The following is a 26,070-nucleotide window of genomic DNA, read 5'->3' as shown; positions in this document are numbered from 1 at the left end:
GTGTGCTGTGTGCCTCTCTGGTAGAAGCTGTGTCTTAATTCAGGGGCGGCATCCTTTGAAGGACGCGGCCTTCACAGTTTACGTCGGCCGCGTCCTTTAAAGACTGCATCAGCCAAACCGAATGGTCTCCGAAATGGGACAGTCTGGTATGCCGAGGATTTCGTGGTTGCATCACCAGTTGTTCTCGCCTCAACCAATTGCCGTTCCTGTTACCTAGCAACCAGCTAAACTTGACGAAAGAAGGATAAAGGTAGTAAGTAAGTTAGCCCTAAATCATGGACCCAGAGATTGATATTATATTTAAACTTTTTATTTAATACTTGAGGAGATGATTCACCGCCAGAGACACCGCCGTTTGATATATTTCAGGATGATGGAGGACCGTTTTCAGGTAAACTTTTTGAGTTAGGATTGTTTAAGCTGTGTGCTTTTAGCTAATAGTAATGTTAACAACAGCTAAGCGTTAGCTAGTTAACAACTGTTACAACTGGGCCACGAAGGATTCATCTATTGCATCCTCCAAATATTGGGAAAGAAAGCTGCATTTCTTGGCTGCATTTGAAGGAGCCTTCGAAATGGGACAGCCTTGGTCACACCGATTTGACGCAATCGGTCTTCAAATGCAGCCTTTGAAGGCTGCAGCCCCTGAATTGAGACACAGCTAGAGGGTTATCAGCTGAATCTGCAGCTCCCGTCGGCCTTTATGGAGTTTTATAGTGAGTATCATCTCATTGTTCATCCGTCCCATGGTGCTGTAGTCAACCAAAGAAAATCTTGGTCGACTTAAATTCTACATACTATTCAACGAATCAATCGGCCGAAGGGGGAAAAAAAAATGGGCACATCATTGCTAGATTAAAAGTGCTGTATGTAACTCTCGAGAAAGATAGTTGATTGTTGAGTCTCATTCCCAGTTCGTCAAATACCAATGCTTTGAGTTGGTGGTCGGCCTGAACCACCAACCCAAAGCATTGGTATTTGATGAATGACTTATAATATAGACCAGTCAGCCAAAACATTAATTTTTTCAAAGAAGAAGCTGTAAGAAGCCACTGTAGCCTGGTTGCTCAGCAGCAGATGGCAGACAGACACAGCTGGAAAATAGCTGGTGAACATAGTGGAGTGTGAATGATCATATTGCTCTGTAACCCCTGGACGTGGACTTCAATTTAGACGTCCTGTCCTGATGATGAGGTGTAATACCTCACCTGACCAGTGGTGGTGCTGTTAAATATCACATCATGACTCTCTGCTGCTGAAGTGGAATAAAAGCCATCATAAGAAGAGTTTCTTACCGTAGGCCGAGTCGGCTGCAGACTCCTGATTCCGTGTGGTTGCCAACACATCGGCTGCACACGAACACAACACAACCACAGTCAGATTCTTCTGCTGCACAAAACTCCACGTATCCCCTTAAAATTCTGCCCATTTCTTTCATTGTCCAGTTTATTGTCTGTATCATTACTGCACTTTTACAATCCACTGACTTTTACACTGTTTACACCTCATATTAGAACTGTTATCATAAGTATTGTGGCTGTAAAATGGCGAGTTTATCTCACCATGGCAGCTGTCTGGGTGAAACGAGTGGTCGCCCTCGATATCCTGTTCAAACCCGGCCCTGCACAGAGCCAGAGGAGGAAGAGGAGGAGGAGGAGGAAGAAGAGGAGAGAAGAGAAGAGGAGGAGAGCAAGTTAAACAAACAAAAGAATCAAATTCTTCAGACACATCTCATCCTCTCATGTCAGTTGCCGTGGGTTACCGTTGCCAGGGCAATTAATCGATGATGTCCATCCAGATAACGAGCTGCGACAATATTAATTAGATTATGTCACATAGTTCATCTGCAGCTCATCATTTACTTTGAAGGCTGAAGAGGTCGACTGAGGAAAAAGAGCCGACACCTTCTGTGGTTGTCCAATTAAGGATAAAGGAAGGTGACAGACGGCAATGAGAGGCGACCATGAAACACATACTGAGTCTCAGTGGCAGTAAAGTGAAACAGGGTATATCTCACTGCAGCTCCAGTAAATGAAGCCATTTACTTTCCTCACAGTGTCTCCAGCTCTGGCTTTGTGTCCCTGCTGTTAACTGTCTCTGCCTCTGTCACCAGCGGCGTTTCCATCTGACCTTCAAATCAATTTTAAAGGGCCAACAAATCTGGATTTTACTGCCACAAAATGACTGCAGTGTAACGGCAGTGTCAGAGCCGAGGAGCAGGAGATGGATTCTGCCTGTGGAGTTCTTATTGCGCACCTGCTCCAGGCGCAGAATAATAAAAACCTCTCTAGGTAATCACTTAAATGTTAGAAAAGAAAAACATGACTTCCGGTGCTACGATGCGTGGGTAGGCGGAAGATTTTGGAGCTCCCTGCCAATTGCTCAATAATTCTACACTGTCCATTTTTGTCAGTTGGGAACAAACAACTGTTCTGGTGATATTTTTGATATTATCACGTCTTTTTTGAGTAATACATTATGCTGAACCAGCCTCGTGCTAAGGGAGCTAGCCCTGACAAAGCTAACCCTGCCACATTGGACAATGCTGTTCTCAGTATTATTGCTTCACTTCGCACTGATTTAACATCTGAGCCGGCAGCACTGAAAGCCGACATTTGTGCTTCTGTGGACGCTAAAATAGAAAGTTTAGCAGCATCTTTGAGATCCGAAATTACATCAGTACGGACTGAAATACATGGCGACCTAGCGGCAGTCAGATCCGAGGCTGGGGCCTTGGCCAATCGTGTGACAGAGTTGGAAAAGGGGACAAATCACTGGACAGATGAGGCTACATCCCTGGAGATCAAACTACAAAACCTCACTAAGCAGGTGGCTTCCCTATCCGAGAAGTGCGAGGATCTAGAGGGAAGGTCACGTAGAAATATCATCATTGGCCTGCGTGAAGGCACAGAGGGACCTCGCCCGACCGATTTCATTGCTAACCTGCTAAAAGATGCTGTCATTGATAGCTTCTTGGGCTAACTGCTGGCTAATCTGGCCGGCTGGCGGTAGCCTAGCCGTATGTGAACTAATGTTAACGTTACCTGTTTGCCAAAACATATGCTGGACTTTTCCTATACGACCAGTTCTGGTAAACAAAGGCACAATGTGAACGTTACACCATCACGGAGATGTTTAGTTACTTGATAACCACTGTGTTTTGGTCAACATTTATAGCACGGTGTTGGGACTGCCGACTTGTTATCAGTCTGTCTTGTGCTAATGTTAATTTCTCAGCCACCTCAGCTTACATCCGGCTGCTCTCTGAAACTCCAGCCACACAAGCCTACACAGGCGGAGTGGACAACTATGACTGTCGTATTTGCTGAAAGAGGTTGGGCTGGATGGTTTACACGTTTTGCACTAAAGCTAGTTCTTTGACCAACAATTTTTATTCATATTTTGAGACGTACTTGGCTAATTGTGTTATGTTGTTAGCCCACTGTTTATAGTTTATACCTACATACCCATACTCTTGTTGGTAGGTACTTTTTATTTTATTTTATTTATTTATTTTTGTCTCTTGCTTACATCCCTAGTGTAATGGGCCCTACAATTTTGGCTGCTTTATTTACATGTTTTTTTTTAGCTGTTTTTCACTGGGCTCAATGGCAGTCTGTATTTCAGTTTATAGAATTTAGGTTTACAACTAGGAAATAGAGGGCTACAAAATGTTTTCCTATGCAAGATGAGGTTGTTATATACATCTGTTCTATAGTATTTTGTTATAGCTGGCCTCCTAAACAATAGCCATACCTCAGTTTAGAAGTTGGTAAGCTATTATGCAGGATACCATTCACATCTGCTGTCTAACTTTGGATGAGTCAATTGTATGTTTTTTGTATGTACTTTATTATAATGACTGGGGATTGTAAATATTTCTGCTGGTGTCACCTACTTTATATTTTTATTTATTTTTATAAGAGCTTAATAGCCATATGAGGATGGCACCACTTGTATAAACTACAATTCACTTTACCTGGCTACTGCCAGACAGGCTACCAATGCCTTAATACACTGTAGGTGCCTTGTGTATGTACACACATGTATATATATTTCAATCTCCCACTGAAACAGTTCAGTAACATTCCTAAGTGCCAATATATTTTCTATATATGTTTCTTATATTTCCATTTGGCAGGACTCCATTGTTTGCTTGGTTGTTAAATGTACGCAACAGCGTATGCTTGCCCCTGTTGGGGTTGGCTGTGGGGTGGGAGTAGGGGAAGAGGGATCTGGGGGGAGGGGTGGCAGGTTATGGGTGCTACTGTATGGTGTTTAGATTATTTTTATTTCGTTTTATCGTTTTCTTCTCTCTTTTTTGTTTCTCGTCTCTTTTCCCTTTTTTGTATTCTACCCCAAACTTTCCTCCTCTACCAGTCTACTGATGGTTAATACATCTCTCACTGACTGTATCTCTCCCTCCAACTTTGTCATTAGATGCTCGTGCCTTTTCTCTCCTGCGGTGATATATAATGCCACTACCATCTGGAACAGAGAGCAGTATGAGTAGGTCAATCAACTGCACAAGCTGGAATGTGAAAGGCCTCATGTGAATGTGAAAGGAAGAAGGTTCTCACTCATCTAAAACAGCTCAATACTCAGATTGTATTCCTCCAGGAAACACACCTTCGTGATTGAGATCAGGCTCTCCACTGTGGTTGGGTAGGCCAGCTTTCTCATTCAAAGTTTCAATTCAAATCCAGAGGGGCCGCTATTCTTATTAATAAAAATGTCCTGTTTTCGGTTTCCAAGGTAGATGCAGACCCCAGGGGACATTATATAATTGTCACAGGTCAGTTATATCATAGTCTGGTTACGCTAGCCAACATCTATGCCCCAAACTCAAATGATGCACAATTCCTCAAAGATTTTCTCTCCCGCCCTCCCAACATCAACACACACTACCTGATTCTTGGTGGGGATCTTAACTGCATCCTGTCCACTACTCTTGATCGTAGCTCATCAAAACCTGCCCTGCTTACTAAATGTTCTACGGTTATTAATTCATTCTTAAATTCCTATGGTGTTTCGGATGTTTGTCATTTTCTAAATCCCACAGCTCGCGACTACTCATTCTTTTCCCATGTACATAAAACCTTTTCTCAAATTGATTACTTTTTGCTAGACAACAAGTTGCTCTTGTCGGTTCGAAGTTGCAGTTATCAGGCTACTGTAATTTTAGACCACGCCCCATTATCTCTCGAACTAACTTTACCAAACCAACCCTTATCTCGCCAACCGTGGCGCTTTAACTCTCCCTTTCTTGAGATAAATTGTACCCCAGACATATCTATAGCAACTTTGTGGGAGACATTAAAAGCTTACATGAGGGGTCAGATTATGTTGTACTCTGCCTATACCCAAAAATGTAAAATGCAACGAATTAATGTCTTATAGGATTAAATACTTAAACTTGATAGAACTTATGCCTCTTCCCCGTCGCCTGAGCTATATAAAAAATGTCTTTCACTACAAACAGAATTTGAAATGTTGTCAACGGGACATGCAGAATGCCTCCTTTTGAAGTCACGCTCTAATAACTATGAGCAGGAAGAGAAATGCGGCAGAATTCTTGCGCATCAGCTTCGCCAATAACAGAAATTCGAACTCCCTCAAGTACGGTTACTACAAATCATGATGAAATAAATGATGCATTTCATAATTTCTATTCAAAACTCTACGCTTCGGACCCCCCTGAGGATCAGTCACTAATGGACTAAGTTGGAGATCCCCTCCATTGATGTAAATATTAGAGACAGATTTGAAGAGCCCATCTCTGAAATTGAAATAACGCAAGCAATTGGTACAGATGGCTTTCCGGCCGAATCTTATAAGACATTCTCAAAGCTCCTTTCCCCACTACTGGCCGAAATGTTCAAGGAGTCATTCATAGCTCATTCTCTCCCTCCATCATTATGTGAAGCCTCAATTTCTGTACTGCTCAAGAAGGGTAAAAACCCCCTCGACTGTACATCTTACCGACTTATTTCGCTCCTTAATACTGACGTGAAGATACTGGCCAAGGCCTTAGCTCACCGCTTAGAGACGGTCCTTCCTAATATAATTTCTCCAGACCAGACTGGATTTGTCAAAAATAGACACTCCTTTTTCAATCTCATTCAATCTCGTCATCTTTTTAATATTCTTTATTCCAATCCTTCCAAGACCCCTGAGGTGGCTGGTCTCATTCGATGCGGAAAAAGCTTTCGACCGCGTGGAGTGGGACTATCTTTTTTTTACTTTATGAAAATTCGGTTTTGGTGATAATTTTATATCTTGGATCAGATTACTGTACTCTTCCCCAAAGGCCTCAATACGTACAAATGACACAATATCCCCATCTTTCGAGCTGCATGGAGGAACTAGGCAGGGATGCCCTTTCAGTCCTCTGCTCTTCGCGATAGCGATAGAGCCGCTTGCTATAGCCCTGCGTAGTGACAGTAGTATCCATGGTATCCAAAGAGATCAGATGCATAAAGTATTGCTTTTTGCAGATGACCTGTTGATCTTTATATCCGATCCATCAACCTGCATCCCTAAGATCTTGAAGTTATTAAAAGATTTTGGAACTTTCTCTGGGTATAAACTCAATTTAAACAAAAGTGAACTAATTCCAATTAACACTGCGGCAGACGAAAGTCCACTCAGCTCCCTTCCATTCAAGATCTCACTTAATAAGTTTACTTATCTAGGTGTTGTTGTAACACGGAAGCATAATGATCTTTTTAAATGTAATTTTCTTCCTCTGTTGGGTCGTACCAAATTAGATCTGGAACACTGGTCTGGGCTCCCTCTATCTCTCACAGGCCGTATCAACGCGATTAAAATGAACATCTTGCCTAAATTTCTATACCTTTTCCAGTCGGTACCAGTTTACATTAAAAAATCCTTTTTCTTTTCATTAGATCAACTCATTTCATCATTTATATGGAATGGCAAAACACCTCAGATATGCAAAACTGTCCTTCAGAAACCCTGTGTAGCTGGCAGAATGGCCTTACCAAATTTCCAACATTATTATTCGTCCTGTAATGTAAGGGCACTGTATTTATTATTATTTATTTATTATGCTGATCTGTTCTGTACGACATCTATTGCACGTCTGTCCGTCCTGGAAGAGGGATCCCTCCTCAGTTGCTCTTCCTGAGGTTTCTACCATTTTTTCCCCGTTAAAGGGTTTTTTTGGGGGAGCTTTTCCTTATCGGCTGTGAGGGTCCTAAGGACAGAGGGATGTCATATGCTGTAAAGCCCTGTGATATTGGGCTTTATAAATAAAATTGATTGATAGATTGATTGTCCTACTGGCAGTCCAAGTCCGCAGGCACCGAAATTCCATGTTGGTTAGTCCTAGAGGCATCATCTGTCTCTCATACATCTTTACACTCTCTCTCAACACTTCCTTGGGCTCACCCTACATCCAAATTCACTACTAACCCAATTATATGTGAGTCTATTAAGATTGGGAAACAATTTAGACGGGCCTTCGAATTGAAAGATCTTCCCATTAGTACCCCTACCGCAAAAAAAATCTGGCTTTTTTTTTTCTATCGCTGATGGAACCTTTGAGCTTTGGAGACTCAAAGGGATACATACTTTGGAGGACCTATTTATTGACACTTTTACATCTTTCAATCAGCTCTCTGAAAAATTTGATTTACCACAGTCTCACTTCCAGGTCTGGGATTTTAGTCATTCTAAATTTAGTCACTTTCCAGTTCTTTCCCCAAAAACCCAATTGGATCATATTCTTAAACTCAACCCTGCGGGAAAGGTGTATATTAGTAAACTTTATTTTATGATCAACACTCTTGACCAAGTACCATTTGAACCTCTTAAAATTCAGTGGGAGAGGGATATGAAGATGTCTATCTCAGAGGAAATTTGGGATCATATCATTAAAAGGATACATTCATCTTCGATATGCACGAGACATTGTGTTATTCAATTTAAAGTGGTCCACCGCCTTCACTACTCAAAAGAGAAACTGGCGAAAATTAATCCTAAACTAGAATCGATGTGTGACAGGTGCAAACAAGATACTGCTAGTCTCTTTCATATGTTCTGGTCCTGCCCGACACTGACCCAGTTCTGGCAGTTGATTTTTGACACCTTGGCTACTGTCTTGCATTACCCACTTGAACCTTCTCCTCTGAGTGCCATTTGGTGTTGTTCCAGCTGGTGCACACTTAAATGCTACTCAGGCAAATCTGCTGGCCTACACCACTTTATTAGCTAGGAGACTGATACTGTTAAAAATGGAAGGAAGCTTTGCCCCCTACTTTTGCACATTGGATAAGAGCGGTCATGCAGTCATTTAAATTAGAAAAAAACAGATACATCACGAGAGGAATGATATTTAAATTCTACTTAACATGGAGCACCTTTTTAGACTTTGTGGAGGAATCGGATGCTCAGTTGCTCGCAGAAAGTAGTAATTCACTAGTAACTAGTAATTCACAATCCAGATCTACATCTCTTCTATCCTCTTTCCCCTTTTTTATTTATTTATATTTATTTTTTATTTTTATTTTTTTTAGATTCATTTTTTTCTAAAACTTTTATTTTGTGTTAAATTCTTTTATTTTTTTAGTTTTTCTTAATTTAGTTTAGGGTGGGAAGGGTCTGTGTAGTGGATGGGTGGGTAATGGGAGGCTTTAAAAACTGAAAAATAAACCTTGATTAAAAAAAAGGAAAAAAGAAAAGAAAAAATGGCAGAGAGAGAGGCATGCTTTTATTCCTAATTTCTCCAATGCATACTCAAAACTTCTGCCATTGAGAATTTCCACAGCACTAATTCCACTACAGTCATGTCATAGTCACCACTTTGTTCTTGGTTTGACTTCTCCAACAGAAATACTGTTTTCATTAACTAACTGCCTACAATTGCTGCTGGCTGCTGTTAAGCTCCTGTCATTGGAAATCAATACTCCCTCTGCAAATCCTTTATATTAAAAGTTTAAATGACATAATCCCTCACTGTCACATTTGGATTTCATTGTGAAACATCTGCAGGAGTTTCATTCAGTAACTTTAAAACAGTGAACTCTAAGAAATAAGGGTTCCAAAAAGGTTCTTTCTGAATGGGCTGAGTCTCCACCCAGAACCATTTGCTTGTGAAGAAAAAAGGCTTCTTCAGGTGTTCTTTGTAAGACAAAAGCGGGATTCATACTTGTGCGTTAGCTCCATGCAGAGCCTACGCCGTAACCTATGTCCATAGCCTACGCCGTTGTGAGCATGCATACTTGTGCGGTGGTGTGTCTGTGTCACACTGCAGTTACAACTCCAAAATATTAATTGGCGATGGGGTGTCTGTAAAGTGCTGTAAAGTTTAGCTGATTTAAAACACACCCAAAACACACATTAAACACATATTAAACACACATTAAACATGGCTTAATAGCAACAATTTCAAACACAAGAACCCAAATCAGCTTCATTATAACTCCCAAGATTCACAGACACATTTTCCCCACATATACAACATGCTAATGTTTTTAGCACAACCCTAAGGCATTTTACAATGTATAAATTAGCCTAGTGGCTAGCAGACTTTTCCCCTTCTCATATTAAGCCAGGAACAACAGCAACCATTCAACAAATGTAACATTACAACTCACAAGGTTCACCAACAAAACAACGGTCTTAGCTAAACACGTTTTCCGAACAAATAAAACATACTAACATTATTAGCAGAAGCCTATGGCATTTCACATTGTATACATCACCCTAATTTTCTCTGCTCATATGAAGCCAGGATAAATCAAACACCAGACTTAAAATGTTATTTTGTGGGGGCTTTATTGTCTTTACAATTTTATTGTTTTTTATCTGTGAAATTAAAGTGAATAAAAGCTTTGTTTCCACTGAGGGAAATGGTTTCAGCTTACAAACATAGACAGGAGGTCTGCGTTGCTGCGATGTGTAGTTACATTTCTGGGGAGGTGCGTGTCAGGCTATGGCGTAGGGTACGGCGAAGGCTCTGTGTTGACGCAGAGCATACACCATAGGTACAGCATTGATTCAGAAGTATAAATTCCGCTTAAGGGTTCCATTAAGAATCATTTTCATCCAAAGAACCCTTTTTGGAAGGAAGAGATTTTCAAGGATAACATTCAAACACGGCACAAGTTCTTTGTAAGACTTATGCCGCATTTGAAAGGGGTAGTGCTTACCATGTTTACAAGAAGAGTCCATGTGAATGCCCCCCTCTTGTGGCAATTACGATCTCATTAGAGGAAACTGAAGTCCACAAGTTCGTGTTCATGACTTCCCATGTCGTAAACACGAGCTCACAAATTCTATTTGAATGCAGGCTCCATTAAGAATCCATTTCATCCAAAGAACCTTTTCTAAAAGAAAGAGTTCTTCAAGGATTGTTGAAAGTACAGATGTTTACACGATTGTCTCCCTCAAATAATGGTATTTTCAAATGTAGTTGTATCTGAAATCCCCTAAATCAATCAATTTTACTTGTGTTCTGTCATAGTTGATAACTTTACCATCATTTCACACAATCCAACACCACATGGTCACATTATTATTATTATCTTTAAACACATACCCACTACTTCGCATTTTGTATTTGGCTCTAATTTGGAATCGAGCTGGTTCCCTACTCAACTGCACTATTTAAGTAGTATTTAGTAATGGCTGTAGTAGTAATGCTTCAATGAACTGTGAGTGTTGTGGGTTGTTCTGGACCACATCAGCTCTGGCCCTTAAAAAGCCTCATGAAGCCCAAGACTCCATGAGTAATGTAATCTGTTACTATTTTTCAAGTCCCTCCTGGGTGGGTACTAGATGAAACCTTTGGGATATGAAGGGATTCTTGGTAGAACCCCCCTGGGTGGGTTCTTGTTAGCACCCTTGGAAGATGGATAGGTTCTGGATAGAACAATCTGAAAGGACTCCAGGTCTAACCTTAGTAAAAGGTTCTACCAGGAACCAAACAGTGTTCTCCTATGAGGACAAGCTAAGAACCCTATAGACATTTTTGGCCTGGAGGAACTTTTCATAGTTCTAAGAACCCCCCTTTTTATTGTGTTGTTGTGTGTAGAACTGGGAATGATCTTAGATCACAGAACACCATTTTGAGGGACTTTTTTAGCTCCTATTTCAGAACAAGAGGAATCATGTCATGTGTGACATGTATGTTTAGTGGTCAAACATATGAGCGAATGCAGAACTGGCAACTGCCATTTTTAAAAAGCTGTCAGCTGTGTAAACAACAGACAACACAAAACACAAACAGTGGTTAGCACTGTCACCTCAGCTCATGTTCTCCCTGAGTCAACACAGGTTTTCTCCGGGTCCAAAGACATGCAGGTTGATTTGAGACTCGAAATTGCCCATATCCCACACATTTGTGTGTCATAATTAGCATAACAATTCTTGAATTATGTCCAAAAACAGTTTTGTAAAGTCATAGTGACCTTTGATCTTCGACCACTAAATTCTAATCACTGTATTCTTCAGGCCATGTGGACATTTGTGTCAAATTGAAAGAAATTCCCTTAAAGTGTTCTTTAGATATCATGTTCAAGCGACTGAGACAGATGCAAAGTCACATTGACCTTGACTCTTGACCTTTGACCACCAAAATCCAATCAGTTCATTGTTGAGTCCAAGTGAACAATTGTGCCAAATTTCAAGAAATTCCCTTAAGCTGTTCTTGAGATATTGTGTACATGCAAAAAAAATCGATGTATGGAAAACCTGAAAACATTATGCCTCTGGCCAGGACTATTACTGGCTCGGAGGCAAAAAACACAAGATAAAAGTGATCAGAAATAGTTTTTGAAAGAGGGGGTTAGATCGGGGCAAGTTGAACTTAGAAGTCCAAACTCCCAACTGGCTTGCTAACTCCCAAGATGCCTCACTGGCAGACCCTCACATTTCCAAACACTGAATCAAATATTCAAGATAAATGTTTTGATGAATCATCCACATATACAGTTTATTTCTCCTGCAAAATAATCGTAATCAATGTCATCAATCAGCTGATCCATCAGTTGATTGGGCTGCTTAAAATAAGCTGATGTAGCTGGGATGCAAGCTGAGCTTGACATTGTTTCCTGCCCGAACTAACGTTATTCTCAATTTGGAGACACAGTAACAGTTGTTATTCTGACTGTGATTGGGGAGGGTTCTGATTTTGACATGGCGATCAACAGCCAATGTTCACGACCACAATCTCTCTTTAACCTTTATCAAGTAGTTTAGGCCGCCTAAACGAAATCAAACCTAAACTAGAAAACATGGTAATTTGTTAAAACATTCAAATGGGTCATTTTGAAAAGTGTTGAGTTAACTCTGTAGTTTATGGTTTAATTATGAAGACATAATTATCCACCAATAACTTTACACAAATCTGGCCAGTAGTATTGGGGACATCTGGTTTAGAGTTGGACAGATGGACTGACATTGCCATCACACCCACAAGCAAAATCAAATGTCTTGCGGTAATGATATAGTTCTAGCAGTGTTTTTTTTTCAAAGCCAGCCAGAGTATTTTCATGATTTATTTTTCCAAAAACAAAAACAAAAGAGGAAACATTTGACGACACTCCAGTGAACCAACCTACAGTCATAAAGCATCAATAGGAAGTCGGAGTTGCCGTGATGTTTCTGGAGGTGGACAGGTATTTTCCCAGGAACATTTGAGAGAGTGAAAAGGTACATTGTTTCTCAAGCTGCTGCGTGCTGACACAGAACCATTCATCAGCCTGATCGTGCTCAGCCCACGCCCTTGTTTATTTGGCACAACGTGTTTCCAGCTCTGTTTATCACGTTTTGTCTGTATTGGCAAAAACATTTTCCACCTGAGTGATCGAGTGGGAGAAGAAACATTTATTTATTTTTTTTTCTGATGGTATAAAAAAAAAGTGACAAAAGGACATCAGTGTTAGTTTTCACCTGCTCAGACTTTGTTGACTTTATTTACACATTCAGCTTTTTCCTAGTTTCTCTAATAGCGTCAGATTTCCTGTTGATTCCCTTGGCACTTTGTTTTCCATGTTTTATCACTTTTGTCCTTTCTATTCATTTCTTCGATCATCTCTCTGCACTCCTTCATAACTCCCTTCTCTCACCCTTGTTTTCATATGAGCAGATGCAGTGGTGTGATGTTGTTGCTAGATAAATATGGCGTGGTAACTTCCTGTAAAACCTTGGCCTATTATAGATTGTGGTTAGGTTCGAACAGAAGTAGTTCATATGATGTGTTGTCAGACAGAAAATTGGATTCCATATTCCACAGCCCGGTCGGCAGAAGAAAATGTTGGTATGGTTTGTTTCTGCAAACCACAAAAATGTTACATTTGTACACTACATGGGTATCATATCAATATTAATTAAATGACGTAGCATATGACCTGTCTTTGCCATCAGGAGGTGCAGAGGATGGTGGATGGTGTGACATCGGGTGAGACACAGTGATAATTTTGTTGACGAAAACTATGAGGAAAGTTATTCGTCAACAGCCTTTTTTCGATGACGAAAACGAGGCGATGACAAGCTAAAAACAGATCTTGATAATAAAAACTAAAAATAGATCCATGTTTCATTTTCGCTGACAAGACGAGACGTGATGAAAATGTTAATGGTGGACGATGAGATGTTGCAAATGCTGCATGAGCGACAGCCTGGTAAACTCTGGTAAATAGTCTGCACCAGAATGTTTCGGTAGCCAGCAGAAACACTCAGAGTGGTTGATGCGAGTCGAGAGCTGCAATTCAACAGTAAATAATCAGCCATGTGTGTCTGACTGTGGATGATGGAGCTGCTAAATGGATTTGTGGAGCTTGTTCGTTGAAGCGGTGGCTGTTAGCAGTTAGCTCCGCTCGTTAGCTACTGAACGGCAGCGGACTTCACAGACTGATACCCGCAGGACTCCACTCAGTCCAGACTGGAGAAGGTTTCTGCTGTTTGACAGGCAGGTCGGAGGCTCAGTTATCTGTGAGTGTAGCTGTGCTGTAAGTAAACAGTCTAAACTCAGAAAAGCTTTCTCAGACAGATGAAAGTTTAGTTTGAATCACCAACCCTGTGAGAAGTTTAAACCTCCAGACTAACATGTTGCAGATGAAGAATAATTCAGGCTTTAATGAAGATATTTCTCTGCTTCTTAACAGTCAGGTGATAAGTTGGAGTTTACAATGAACCTGGGTACTAGTTGTTCTAGTTGTCTCAGATTAGTTATTTGTGGTGACAAAGTTTTTGAGAGCATAAATAGAGATGTTGAGCTTTTCAAATGATGATCAGTAAGTGTGTGCTCGTAAATCAGCCCTTAAATCTGTCAAGCACTGCTGGAGAAATGACAGTTTGGAAGTGTGCAGAAATTATTTGTCTAAATGAAAATTTTATACAACCCGTCACCTTCATTCTAATTTCTGATACATGAATTATCCTCACTGGACTAGTTTAAAGATAAAAAAACCCATAGAAATCATAATGATTAAACATTGACAAAATGTCATGAATTTAACTAAAACTAGACTCAAACTAAAAAAAATCCAGAACGATAAAAATGACAAATACTGAATAATAATAATAATAATAATAATAACAATACATTTTATTTGTATAGCGCTTTTCAAAACACTTTACAAAAAAACAAAAAAAAAAACAAGATAAAAACAACATAAGAGCAGTAAAACACAGTTAAGAGAAGGATTCGGGATTGAATGCAAGCCTGAACAGGTGGGTTTTGAAGATTTGACAGAGTTTAAGTCTGTACAGTTACGGATGTGTTGGGGGAAAGAGTTCCAGAGGGAGGGGGCAGCAGTGGAGAAGGCTTTGTCCCCCCAGGTTGTGTGCTTGGTCCTGTGTGGTAGAGAGAGGAGATTTGCATCAGAGGAGCGGAGACTGCGGGAGGGGGTGTGACGGTGCAACAGGTCAGTGAGGTAAGATGGGGCCTGGTTATGGAGGGCTTTGAACTGAATGCGTTGAGGAATTGGGAGCCAGTGGAGGTTCTGGAGGATGGGCCTGATATGGTCGCGGGAGCGGGACTGGGTGAGGAGACAGGCAGCAGAGTTCTGGATGTACTGTAGTTTGTTGAGGACTTTAGAAGATGAACCATACAGAATGCTATTGCAGTAGTCGAGTCTGAATGTTATGAATGCGTGAATCAGAGTTTCTGCAGTGGAGAAGGTGAGTGGGGGATGGAGCCGAGCTATGTTTTGCGGTTTTGGTGATATGATTAACGTGCAGTTCAAATGTTCAAATGAAAGGTTGCTGTCGAAAGTGACTCCGAGGTTGCGTAAATGTGGAGATGGAGAAAGTGTAGAATTTGTAACATTAAGGCTGAAATTATGGATGGTTTTTAGTAAGGGAACTGGGCCCGATCATGTCTGATTTGTTTAGTTGTTAGACAGTTGAGTTGTAGAAAGTTAGTTTGCATCCAGGATTTTATTTCAGTGAGGCAATTTTCAAGTGTGGAGCAGATTGCTGTAGTGATGGATTTGGTGGCAATGTAGATCCAGACGTCGTCGGCATAGCAGTGGAAATGGAGGCCATTTTGGCAGATGATGTTACCAAGCGGGAGGATGAAGGATGAAAAGGAGAGGACCAAGCACAGAACCCTGGGGGATGCCTTGGGACAGAGGAGCGGTGGAGGAGGTGCAGTTATTGATATGGATGAATTGCTGTCTGTTGGAGAGATATGATCTGAACCAGGAGATAGCCGTGCCAGTGATGTTGTAAGAAGTTTTAAGATGGGAGGGGAGGATGGAGTGTTTAATCATGTCAAATGCAGCAGTGAGGTCGAGCATGATGAGGATGTTGAGGTGTCCAGAGTCGGCGGAGAGAAGGAGGTTGTTGGTGACTTTGAGAAGAGCTGTTTCAGTGTTGTGTTGTGACTGGAATCCTGATTGAAACGTCTCAAACAGGTCGCTGGAGGTGAGGTGGGTTTTGAGGTGAGTGGCAACATTGGCTCCAGGATTTTTTGACAGTAAGGGGAGGTTGGAGATGGGCCGGAAGTTGGTCATGATGTCGGGAGTGAGTCCGGGTTTTTTGAGGATGGGGGTGACAGCGGCGGTTTCAAAGCGCTTCTTTTAGCGCACCTTCGGCGAAGCCTTTTGGCACGAAACTGTCACTGCGCCAAGCTGGATCTGTCGACACCTCCCCCTGCTGCGCCGCCACACCCATCTCAGCACACCTCGGTCTGCCAAACTACCAAACTGAGCGCGCCTCGGGTTGCGCTGCTCGAAACTAGCTCTGCGCGGGGTTTGCCACCCTGCACTGCGCCGGGAAACTAGAGCCCGTTGTGTCAAGTTGAAGCAATGTAGAAGATCCAGAAATTCAATGGCAGATTTGCAGACAGTATTATCAGTGTGGAGATTAAAATCGCCGAGGAGGAGAACAGAACGTGAAATGGCGCAGAGCTGGGTCAAAAAAACAGAAAAATCAGACAGGAAGGAGGGGTGTGGCTTGGGGGGACGGTAGATGATGGAAGAGACCAGGGGAGTCGGACCAGAGAGTTTGAAGACAAGATGTTTAAAAGAGTTAACTGCAGGGATGGATATGGTGATTATTTTGATGTCCTTCTGGTGAATAGCAGCAACACCACCTCCGCGGCTTCAGGGTGAGGTTTGTCCGTGTATGTGAATCCGGTGGGTGTGGTCTGACTAAGTGAAAAATAGTCCAGGGGTTTGTGCCATGTTTCAGTGATGCAAAGAAAATCCAGGTTATTGTCGGTGATGAATTCATTCAGGATAAGGCTTTTGTTGTTCAGAAATCGTGTGTTGAATAGAGCCAGTTTCAGATGACGTTGCTTTTGGACGGCTTGCGAGGACTGAGAAATAGTAATGGGTAGTAAATTCTGGGCACGTCTGTGAGCAAAGTGAGGCTTGATTGAGTAGGGCCTTTCAGTGATGATTACAGGAATGTTTGAGGGAGGGAGGACATAATCGGTGGAAACATGTTGTGAAGGGCTGGGAACTGTAGGATGTTTGGGATTTGACCTGGAGCTGGCTGTAGTGGTTAGTGGCAGTTGCAGTTGGAGCCTGTAAAGGGAGAGGTTGTGGGAGCCAGTGCTCGCAGAATGATCCGTAGAGGAAGAAGGGGAACGCACTGAGGAGGGGGTGTGGCACATGGACAGTCATGGACGTGTGTTTTCCGTGGTGTGTACAGTGTGCATTATGTTGGCTGCTAGCATGCAGCTACCTAGTTTGCTCGGGTGAAGTCTGCCATGCCTGTAGAAGGAGGGACGATTCCAAAGTAAGTTAAAATTATCGATTAAGTTAAAACTGTGCATACTGCAGGCAGCACAGAGCCAGGAGTGGAGAGAGAGGAGTCTTGAGAATCGCCCTGTGCCACGGCCAAGTGTGGAAAGAGGGCCGCTGATGAATATGGACTTCCCGCAGTCTTTTAATGTGGAGAACAGACTGTTAAAGTCATTCTTCAGCAGTTTGGTGTGACCTTGGACAACATCATTGGTACCGACGTGCACAATGATGCTTTTAATGGAGTCCGGAAAAGAGTGCAGTAAATCCGGGAGCTTGTCTGTGATTTTTGGGACAGTTGCTCCTGAAAAACAGTGAGTGCTAACGTTAAAAAATAAAAATTAAAAAAATAAAAAAAATAAAAAAATCCTCCTAATGGAGTCACCCACGATCGCAGTGGTTGGAGGGAATAAGGGACAAGGACGAGGAGGCAGCCACCTCCGCTCTGAGGGACGTGTCGATAGGATGTGTGGTGAGGACACAGCTGAAGCTGGGGGCTCACTTGTCCCTCCAAGGCAGGGAAGACCACTGAGCGTCTCGCTCTGAGAGCAGCATCCTTCACCATCTTCCGGCGGGAGGAGGAGGTCGAGGACCTGACCAATGGTCCCCGAGCAGGTCCACAGACCCCCTTGGCCACTGGCAGCGAAGCATTCACGGGGTCAGCAGGAGGAGAGGAGTCAGATTTCAGCGGAGGGAATTCCTTGACACTCAGGACGTTAAATCTGTTTTCCAGTTGGAGCTCACAAGGTGGGAAAGGTAGTAGGTTTGACCCCCCTCAACATTTTCCATTTATCCTGGACCACGGCTCTGTGTTGGGGGTGGAGGTGTTAGCTCTGAGCTTTGGATTTGGACTAAAAGTGAAAGTAGCCTTTGCACTCCTCCAAGCCCATTTTGGCTTATCCCCCAGCAGCAGCCACGGTTCCTCAGCGGGGGGATGTGGAGCTGGAACTGAGGGGGCAGGCGTAGGTGAGGCTGAGGCGGCATCATCAGGAGCCGGGACTGGCTGCTCAGCGGGGGCCAAGCCGGCGGAATTGATGACAACTTGTGGCGAGGAGCTGGTACCAGGTTCTGGGATGGTGGAGTCCAGATCTGCTGGGTTTGCAGGAGGACAGGTGTTGCCTATGGCACCTATGGTAACCACAGAGTCAAGGCGATCTTCTTCATTCCAGATCCAGTATAGGCTGGAGATGCGTTGCTCCAATTCAGCGATGATCCGGGACTTGTGGAGGCAGCTGTCACAGTTGTGGGGTGAGGTGAGTGGACCCATGGGAGCAGATCAGGTGGCCTAGGAAAAAGATAACAACTACGGCAGCAATGGTGCGATGTGTGACGGCGTAGCGAGTTTATATTTAGCAAGAAGCTACTTTCTCTAGCTTATAGCACTCCATGTAAGCCACCGTAGACAGAAACCTTATGTGTGGGGACTCTAGAGGAGACCGCAGTGTTTTGTAATCACAGATCAATAGGAGGAGGGTGGGTTTGGATACAGCAGAAAGTGGATGATATAGGAGAATATAACCCAGGATTGGAAATTTACCGTCGATGGCCCAGACAGTGGGCCTGCTGGAAGGTTTCAGGTAAGTTTCCGTGTTTTTCCCGCGCTGTCAAGAGGTAGTCAGCTGTTGTTTTGGCAGCGACTTGTAGAACAAGTGAAATCGGTGCCCGATGGCTATCACTTTCTCACTCGATGTAAGATAAGGTTAAAATCTAACAGTTCTCAAAAATGTATGTTAGAATAAAGCCAAAATCATGGCAAAAATTGGGAAAAAGATGGGTTTTAGACAGAGCGGCTGACAGGAGGACACAGACACTGACACATGCGTGATGAAAAAACACATTTTCTTCTTGAGACTAAGACTAAATCTAAAATAGCTGTCAAAAGTAACACTGGCAAGACGCATCCCAAGCTGCAGACCATTGTTCAAGACCAACAAAAAACAAAACTAGTTTCTTCAGAGGTCATCGCTGTTTTTTCTTTTTAGCCACCAAACCTAGGGGTTTTTTTTTAGCAACCCTTTGCTTTTTTGCCAATGGGGATAGTGTCACAAAAAGCAGTTGTTTTCATCACTGCATACTATGAAGTATAAAAAAGACTAAAATGTGACCAAAGCTGGTCCCCCAAAGGGATTTGTGGAGTTTGTTAGTTGCAGCGGTGGCTGTTAACAGTTAGCTCTGCTTGCAGCCACCGGCCGCCGCACTTCACATCTGATCCTCGCAGGACTCCTCTCAGTCTGGACTGGAGAAGGTTTCTGGGTTGATGCTATTTGACAGGCAGGAAGGAGGCCCAGTTATCTGTGAGTGTAGGTGTGCTGTAAGTAAACGGTCTGAACTCAGATCAGTTTTCTCTGACAGAGATTAAAGTTTAGTTTGAATCACCCTAACCCTAACCCTGTGAGAGAACACAAGTTTAAACCTCCAGACCAACATGTTGCAGATGAAGAAAGAGATACTGCCACAAATAGCGATTGTTTCTCAGCTCGCTGATTTTCCTGCAAGAATAATGCCATGAAAAGTGGTTGGTCCTCACTGAGGCATCATTGTATTTCTTGCTGGGAGAGTGCAATAAAAGGTGTTGTTTTTTAATCGAGACATCGCTTGCGTTTATTGCCAAGAAGGTGTCATGAAAATGTATTGTTTTTTACCAAGACATTGCTGCTTTCTTGCCAGAAGTGCGTCAAGAAAGGTTGTTTGTGTTGTTTTTCACCAAAACAGCACTGTTTTTTCCAGCAGACATCGTGCCATCAAAACCAGGTATTTGTCGCCAAAACATGCAAATGGTTTTGTGCATAAACCTAACCACATATTGTCACAACGTGAAGTTCCATCATGTCTGCTAGTAATGTACAAATGTAACAGTGGGTTGTGTTCCAAGATGGTGCCCAATTCATTCAAGCTGCTTACTGGGTGCACCAAAAAGGATTCTGCATGTTAAAGCCCATGTTGCACACAGTGACTCCCCACACACATTAATGGGACTTTCCAGTCTTTATTGGACTGAATGGATCAGATTGTCATTATACAAAGTGTCATACTGTTTTTTACAGAAAAATGTAAACACCATACATCATGACTTTTGTACTGTTGTACAAACTTCACCAAAATCACCTCATAGCCAGACCCTGTCCTCAGGGACTTGGTAGCAGCAGTTTGGGGAAGATGCTTGATTATTTCAACATGACAGTGTCCTCATGCACAATGTCCAACACATTCTCACTCCGACCTCGTCACATATAGAGCTTTCCACATCTACATAAGATGTGCAAGGTACCCTGGGTGCATTGATGTTCTAGAACGCCGTGTCAACTTAAGCATGTCACGTGTTGTCTGTTTTCAAAATACTCTTCTGTTTTCACAAGAAATGTATAGTTTCATACAGTCTCTTTCAAATTGAACATACTACATCAGTACAACATCACAAATTGACGTTTTTTTTTCCTTCAACAACAAATGCAAGTGGTTATGTTTAGCCAGCACAGGCACGTAGTTAGGTTTAGGCAACAAAAGTATGTGGTTGGGTTTAGAAAAAAAGAACAGGGTTTGGATTTACAGTCTTGTGGGAAGTGAACACTGGCTACCTGATTGAAAATCGTTGGTTGCTTCCCAGTCTGCTCTGGAAGAACTTGACTGGTCTGCACACAGGCCTAAATGCTGTATTTATATAAAATTTTTATCCAAAGCTCTTTACAACCCTCACCTTGATGTCTGTATGGATGCAAATCACTGCCACAAGGTTCAAAATCTGCTGGAAAGACTGAAACCAGGAGAATGAAGACTGTATGAGCAGCCAAAGCGATTTTCACATACTTTTGGCCACACTGTATCCTCTCAAACGTTCCCCCTGCACATACCAGTAGAAATGCAGACCACCTAATCCAATTATGGCTAAATGAATCATGCAACAGAAGAAGAGCTGTAGAACATGTCTATCATATTGAATGAACTCTACAAGTTTGGATTTATTATGAAATCATTATGCTTTCCTCTCTTCCCTTGCTCTAAATTTACCTCTCTCTACCTCACTTATTTGCTAACTCCTCCGCCCCCTCAGTCACTCAATATTTATCTCCCTTATCACTCATTCCCTCCCTCCATCACCATATTTCCTCCATCTCTGGAGCTACATTTCCACCAGCGTGGGCTGAGCTGTAAGTGAGGAGAGGGAAAAGAGAATGGGAGAAGGTTGTTGCGACGGCGAGCTGCCATAAAGCCAGAAACCTCTCGGGCATCTAAACGCCTCGTTCATCTACCAGGGAGCAACTCGGAGGAGGGGATGGAAATAGACTGCGTCAGTTATAAAATACAGCCAAGTGATCAGATTGTTGTTGCTGATTGTATTTTCATGTTCTCCGCATTCAGGCTCCACAGTAGAGGCATTAACAGGTTTCACTGGCTGTGAAATGTAATTACGGCCTATAAATGGCTGCAGAAAGTTTGCTAAAGGAGAGAACATTTACAGGTTCTGTGCACTCCAAGGATGCAACACTTTGTTTTGGTGTGATCTCAGCTCTCAGGTTCTGTCTCTGACTCTATGGAGGCTATGGAGTGTCCCTGAAACTTCCTCTGAAAGACTTGAAACTTGTCCCAAAAGATTTCAGAGCAGCTCAGTGTATAGATCAGTACACAACAAGCTCAGTGTAAACTAACAATCTCATCACATCAAGCTGCATGGCGCGGCCCTAGGGAATTGTAGTTTTTAAAAATATAAGTGTTTTTCCTAGATTTGGAAGTTGTAAATACTGAATTGAGAGTACACTGTGGACTTTAAGGGGATGGTAAACACATTTGTGTGATAAGATTTTAAATATCTAATTTTTAAATGGGTGAAAATTAATTTTATCCATATTTTACCCATATCTGACAGCACCCCCAGTTGTTGACTCTACTCACATGATAGTTGAGGTCAAGAGCCCTTCATAACAGTTGGTCCCATGTCTGTACCCCCTTTCGTTGCTCAATTATAAGCCTTCAAACATGCACTGATGTCAAGGTTCAAAGGTCAGTATTTCAAAGCTGGAGCCATGTAGAATCATCATACTGGCGTATGTTACTCTCCAGGTTGAGACCTTTCCAATGATGTATTGTTTTAGCTCTATGACAAAGTTTTGATTTTTTTTTTTTTCATTTTTTGGACACAAGCCATGCCAGGTCTAGTTTCAGAGAGCACTTCGAAGGGCCAGTGTATAAAATGATTTTTGTTTGTTTTTTTTCTGTTTTTTTCTTTTTGTTGTAGATTGTTACTAAAATGAGTCATCCTTAGACAATACAATACTACTAAAAAGTAAACCAATAATAACAATGAAATAAGCAAAAATAATATCGGGTCAGGTCGGGGCTGGGTGGCCGCTGGTTCTGTGGCCCTGGCTTGGGGTCCGCTCTCCCTGGTGGAGTGGAGGGTGGCCGGGTTGCCAGGGGCAGACGGCTCCATGTGATGGTGTTTCTTCTCTGGTTCTTCCGTGCTCAGCCTTATTTTTTTTTTTTTCTTATTTTCTTATTTATTAGTGGCGTTTGGATTTGGTTACGGCAGACAGATGGCAATTTGAAATGGAATGAAGCCCACAGACGGCAGACAGCAGCTACAAAACAGTAGTGGAACGCGCCCCATCCGCCCACAGCACAATGCTCTTAAAGCCCTACGCTATCAAAAGCTGGCAAAATACATTTATTTTATTTTATGGCCTTGACATTAACCTGTCATATTGTTGAGTTATCAAGGACACTTTCGTGTTTTTGTATGTATACAGGAATGTTAAAGATATCATTGAGGAAAACGAGGTTGACGTGACGTTTTTGAATCAGGGAATCCGTGTGTCCACCACGACAAAGGATCCTAATTGACTTTACATTGGCATTGTTTCCATGGTACCGGCACGTAATTTCAACCCATTACGTGCTGTCACCACAGAATGCGGTGTTAAGAGGTCGCTGTCATTTCATGCATTTCTGTGAGATCAGGTTGGTTTTAGTCGTGCACATGTAGGAGTACCACACCCTCAGTTTTATGTTGTATGGACAGAGATTGAGAAATATATTTTTGAGATAGTTATTGTTGAAATAACATTAGCCTTGCATTCGAGTTACTTCGAATACAAAGCTCGCTAGCTAACGCTGTCTGCTTATCAACTCCTTGATCATGGATCAATACAGAATATAGCAACTTTTTAACTTTACTTTTTTTTTCGGAGGACCACCGCAAGGAAACATGTTCTTTGCTGGGATTCTCAAATGAACAATGGATCACAGATACGTGTTTCTGGCTGCCAGTGTTAGCTAGCTGAAAAGTTGTCTATTTCCACTTTAAAATGTTGGTTAAAAACATTGCTGTCTGTTGATATTTTGTCAAGGGTTAATGTTAGAATGGATGGTCTGGAGGAACAAGTCATTTCGGCCAGAGAACAGGGGAAGAAAATTAGAAGCGTCCTGGCTCTAAGACCCTGGGCAAACTCATTCTCACTCCAAACTCGACACATATGGCTGCTTAGTCGCAGACTTTCCATGTCTACATATGATGTGCAAGGTACCCTGGAAGCATTGGTTGTTGGCATTCTGGGATGCCATGTCAACTTCAGCCTGTTACATGCATTGTCTGTTTTTATAATACACTATAATACACAGGGACTATACACAGTTTGCGTATAGTCCCTTCCAAAATAAATGCACTTCATTCAAATAAAACACAAGAAGTTTGTGCTCTATAGAAAGGATCAACACTCAGTGAAAAACCTAAGCCCTATGATAAGCTAATATGGCAAGGCTTAACTATACAAACCAATGAGCAGTGATAACTAGCATGTCTTTGGGGTCATTGGGTGGGAACCTCCTTTCAGCAGTGTTTCGTCTAGTTGGTCCCACGACACCTCCAGGAGGCTAGACAGTGATCTCTAGCGTCCCAGAGACACTCCCCTAATGCCAGGTCTCACTGCTCCCCTCCCTGCACCAACCCAATAACCTCCTTTACCTTACATTACACATGGCTTTCTCAGCCCAAACAGCACTGTCACCTTCAACCAAACCCAGGCTCCATACATGCAAGCTCTAGGTAGAAGCAGGGCTGATACTACCTTTCCTAGCACATTCACCATAGTCTATTTCACACGCTACATAGCATAACTACAATATAAGCTAAAGTTAAAGGAGCTAAATAAACTTACAGGATCAGCAAACACACTCACCTTGCCGCATGGCCTCAAACAAAATGGATTCAAATAGGCCACTCCCACACTTAAATAACCTTCCTCTTCCTGGACTTCCTCCTTACTACATCAGTACAACACCTCAAATTGAATTTTTTTTTCTTCAACAACAAATGGGCATGGTTGGGTCTAGGAAAAAAGAACAGGGTTTGACTTTACAATCTTACGGGAAGGGAACACTGGCCTTCCAGGTGAAAGTCAGTGGTTGTTGGACCCACCCCGGGGAGGGTGGGAGGTCGGTGGGGTCTGTCAGCTTTCCACCAGTGTCCACACACCCCTGGATGTGGATCCATGGACTTTGTCATTTTTTTCCCCAGGGGTTTCGTGCCCCTGACCAGCCATTCTACCATTAACAAAGTATCAACAGATTGCAAGGTTTTTTAATCAACATTTTGAAGTTGAAATAGACAACTATTCAGCTAGCTAATGCTGGCAGCCAGAAACAAACAACTATGATCCATTGTCCATGAGCAGTTTGAGATTAGAGCATAGACTGGCTGTAAACCAGTGTTGCCAACTTAGCGACTTTGTCGCTATATTTAGCAAGTTTTCAGATGCCTCTAGCGACTCTTTTTCAAAATACCGACTAGCGACTTTTTCTGGTGTTATTGGAGACTTTTGGAGACTCTGACATGAAGCACGTATTGTTCTTACTCTTCTCAATGAGCAGTGGGTGCGGCCATGGGCCCCTCCCCCATCCCACAGCACTCACAGGCGGCCCAGTCCTTGCACAGCAGTCCCTCCCAGCTGCAATCAGAGCAGGAGATGTTCATCCCTCTGTGTCCAGACTGCAAATGAATCGCGCATGCGCAATTGCGCAGCTGGCTGATCCCACCCTGGCTTACTGTCAGGGAAATTTTCTTTGTCTAAAGTAAGTCACTGAAAGAAAGTTCACTCGTAGTTCTAAACATATTCAGGGTATTTTTTACTCACTTTTTGTCTCTTCCATGACATTATTCCTTTCTCCTACAGCATCCATTACAATAACATGCACATGGCCAATTATGCAAATTAGGCGATGACGTCATTTAACGACTTCTAGTGACTTTTAGAACAGGCAATAGCTACTTTCCTTACTGAGTAGTTGGCAGGGCTGTAAACTCCAGTAAATAGTCTGCACCAGGATGTTTCACTAGCCAGCAGAAACAGTCAGAGCAGAGCAGCGTCAGCCATTGGTGCAAGTTGTGAGCTGTAATTCAACAGTAAATAATCAGCAGTGTGTGTCTGACTGTAGATGGTGGAGCTACTGAATGGATTTGTGGAGTTAGTTGCAGCGGTGACTGTTAACAGTTAGCTCCGCTCGCAGCCAGCAGCCTCCTCACTTCACATCTGATCCCCACAGGACTTCACTCAGTCCAGACTGGAGAAGGTTTCTGGGTTGATGGTGTTTGACAGGCAGGTAGGAGGCTCAGTTATCTGTGAGTGTAGCTGTGCTGTAAGTAAATGGTCTGAACTCAGATCAGTTTTCTCTGACAGAGATTAAAGTTTAGTTTGAATCACCAACTCTGTGAGAGGACACAAGTTTAAACCTCCAGACTAACATGTTGCAGATGAAGAAAAAAATTAGGCTTTAATGAAGATATTTTTCTGCCTCTTAACAGTCAAATGGATAAGTCAGAGTTTACAGTGAACCTGGGTACAAATCCTAGTTGTCTCAG

General features: G+C 42.5%; 1 protein-coding gene across 2 annotated transcripts in view; it reads right to left on the bottom strand.

The window, feature by feature from the left end:
• Window positions 1–26,070, bottom strand: part of LOC117263568 (semaphorin-6D-like) — a 501,073-nt gene that overhangs the window by 70,468 nt on the left and 404,535 nt on the right. For both annotated transcript variants that reach the window (XM_078176102.1, XM_033637073.2), the window contains exons 19-20: window positions 1,563–1,621; window positions 1,296–1,349 (exon numbers count right to left, since the gene is read on the bottom strand). In XM_078176102.1, coding sequence (XP_078032228.1) covers window positions 1,296–1,349; window positions 1,563–1,621 — 113 coding nt within the window. The remainder of the gene's footprint in view (window positions 1–1,295; window positions 1,350–1,562; window positions 1,622–26,070) is intronic.

The sequence above is a fragment of the Epinephelus lanceolatus genome, chromosome 16 (genome assembly GCF_041903045.1).
Source record: "Epinephelus lanceolatus isolate andai-2023 chromosome 16, ASM4190304v1, whole genome shotgun sequence".
NCBI lineage: Eukaryota > Metazoa > Chordata > Actinopteri > Perciformes > Serranidae > Epinephelus > Epinephelus lanceolatus.
The sequence above is the reverse complement of the archived record's forward strand: the minus strand, read 5'-3'. Positions and strand labels throughout refer to the sequence as shown.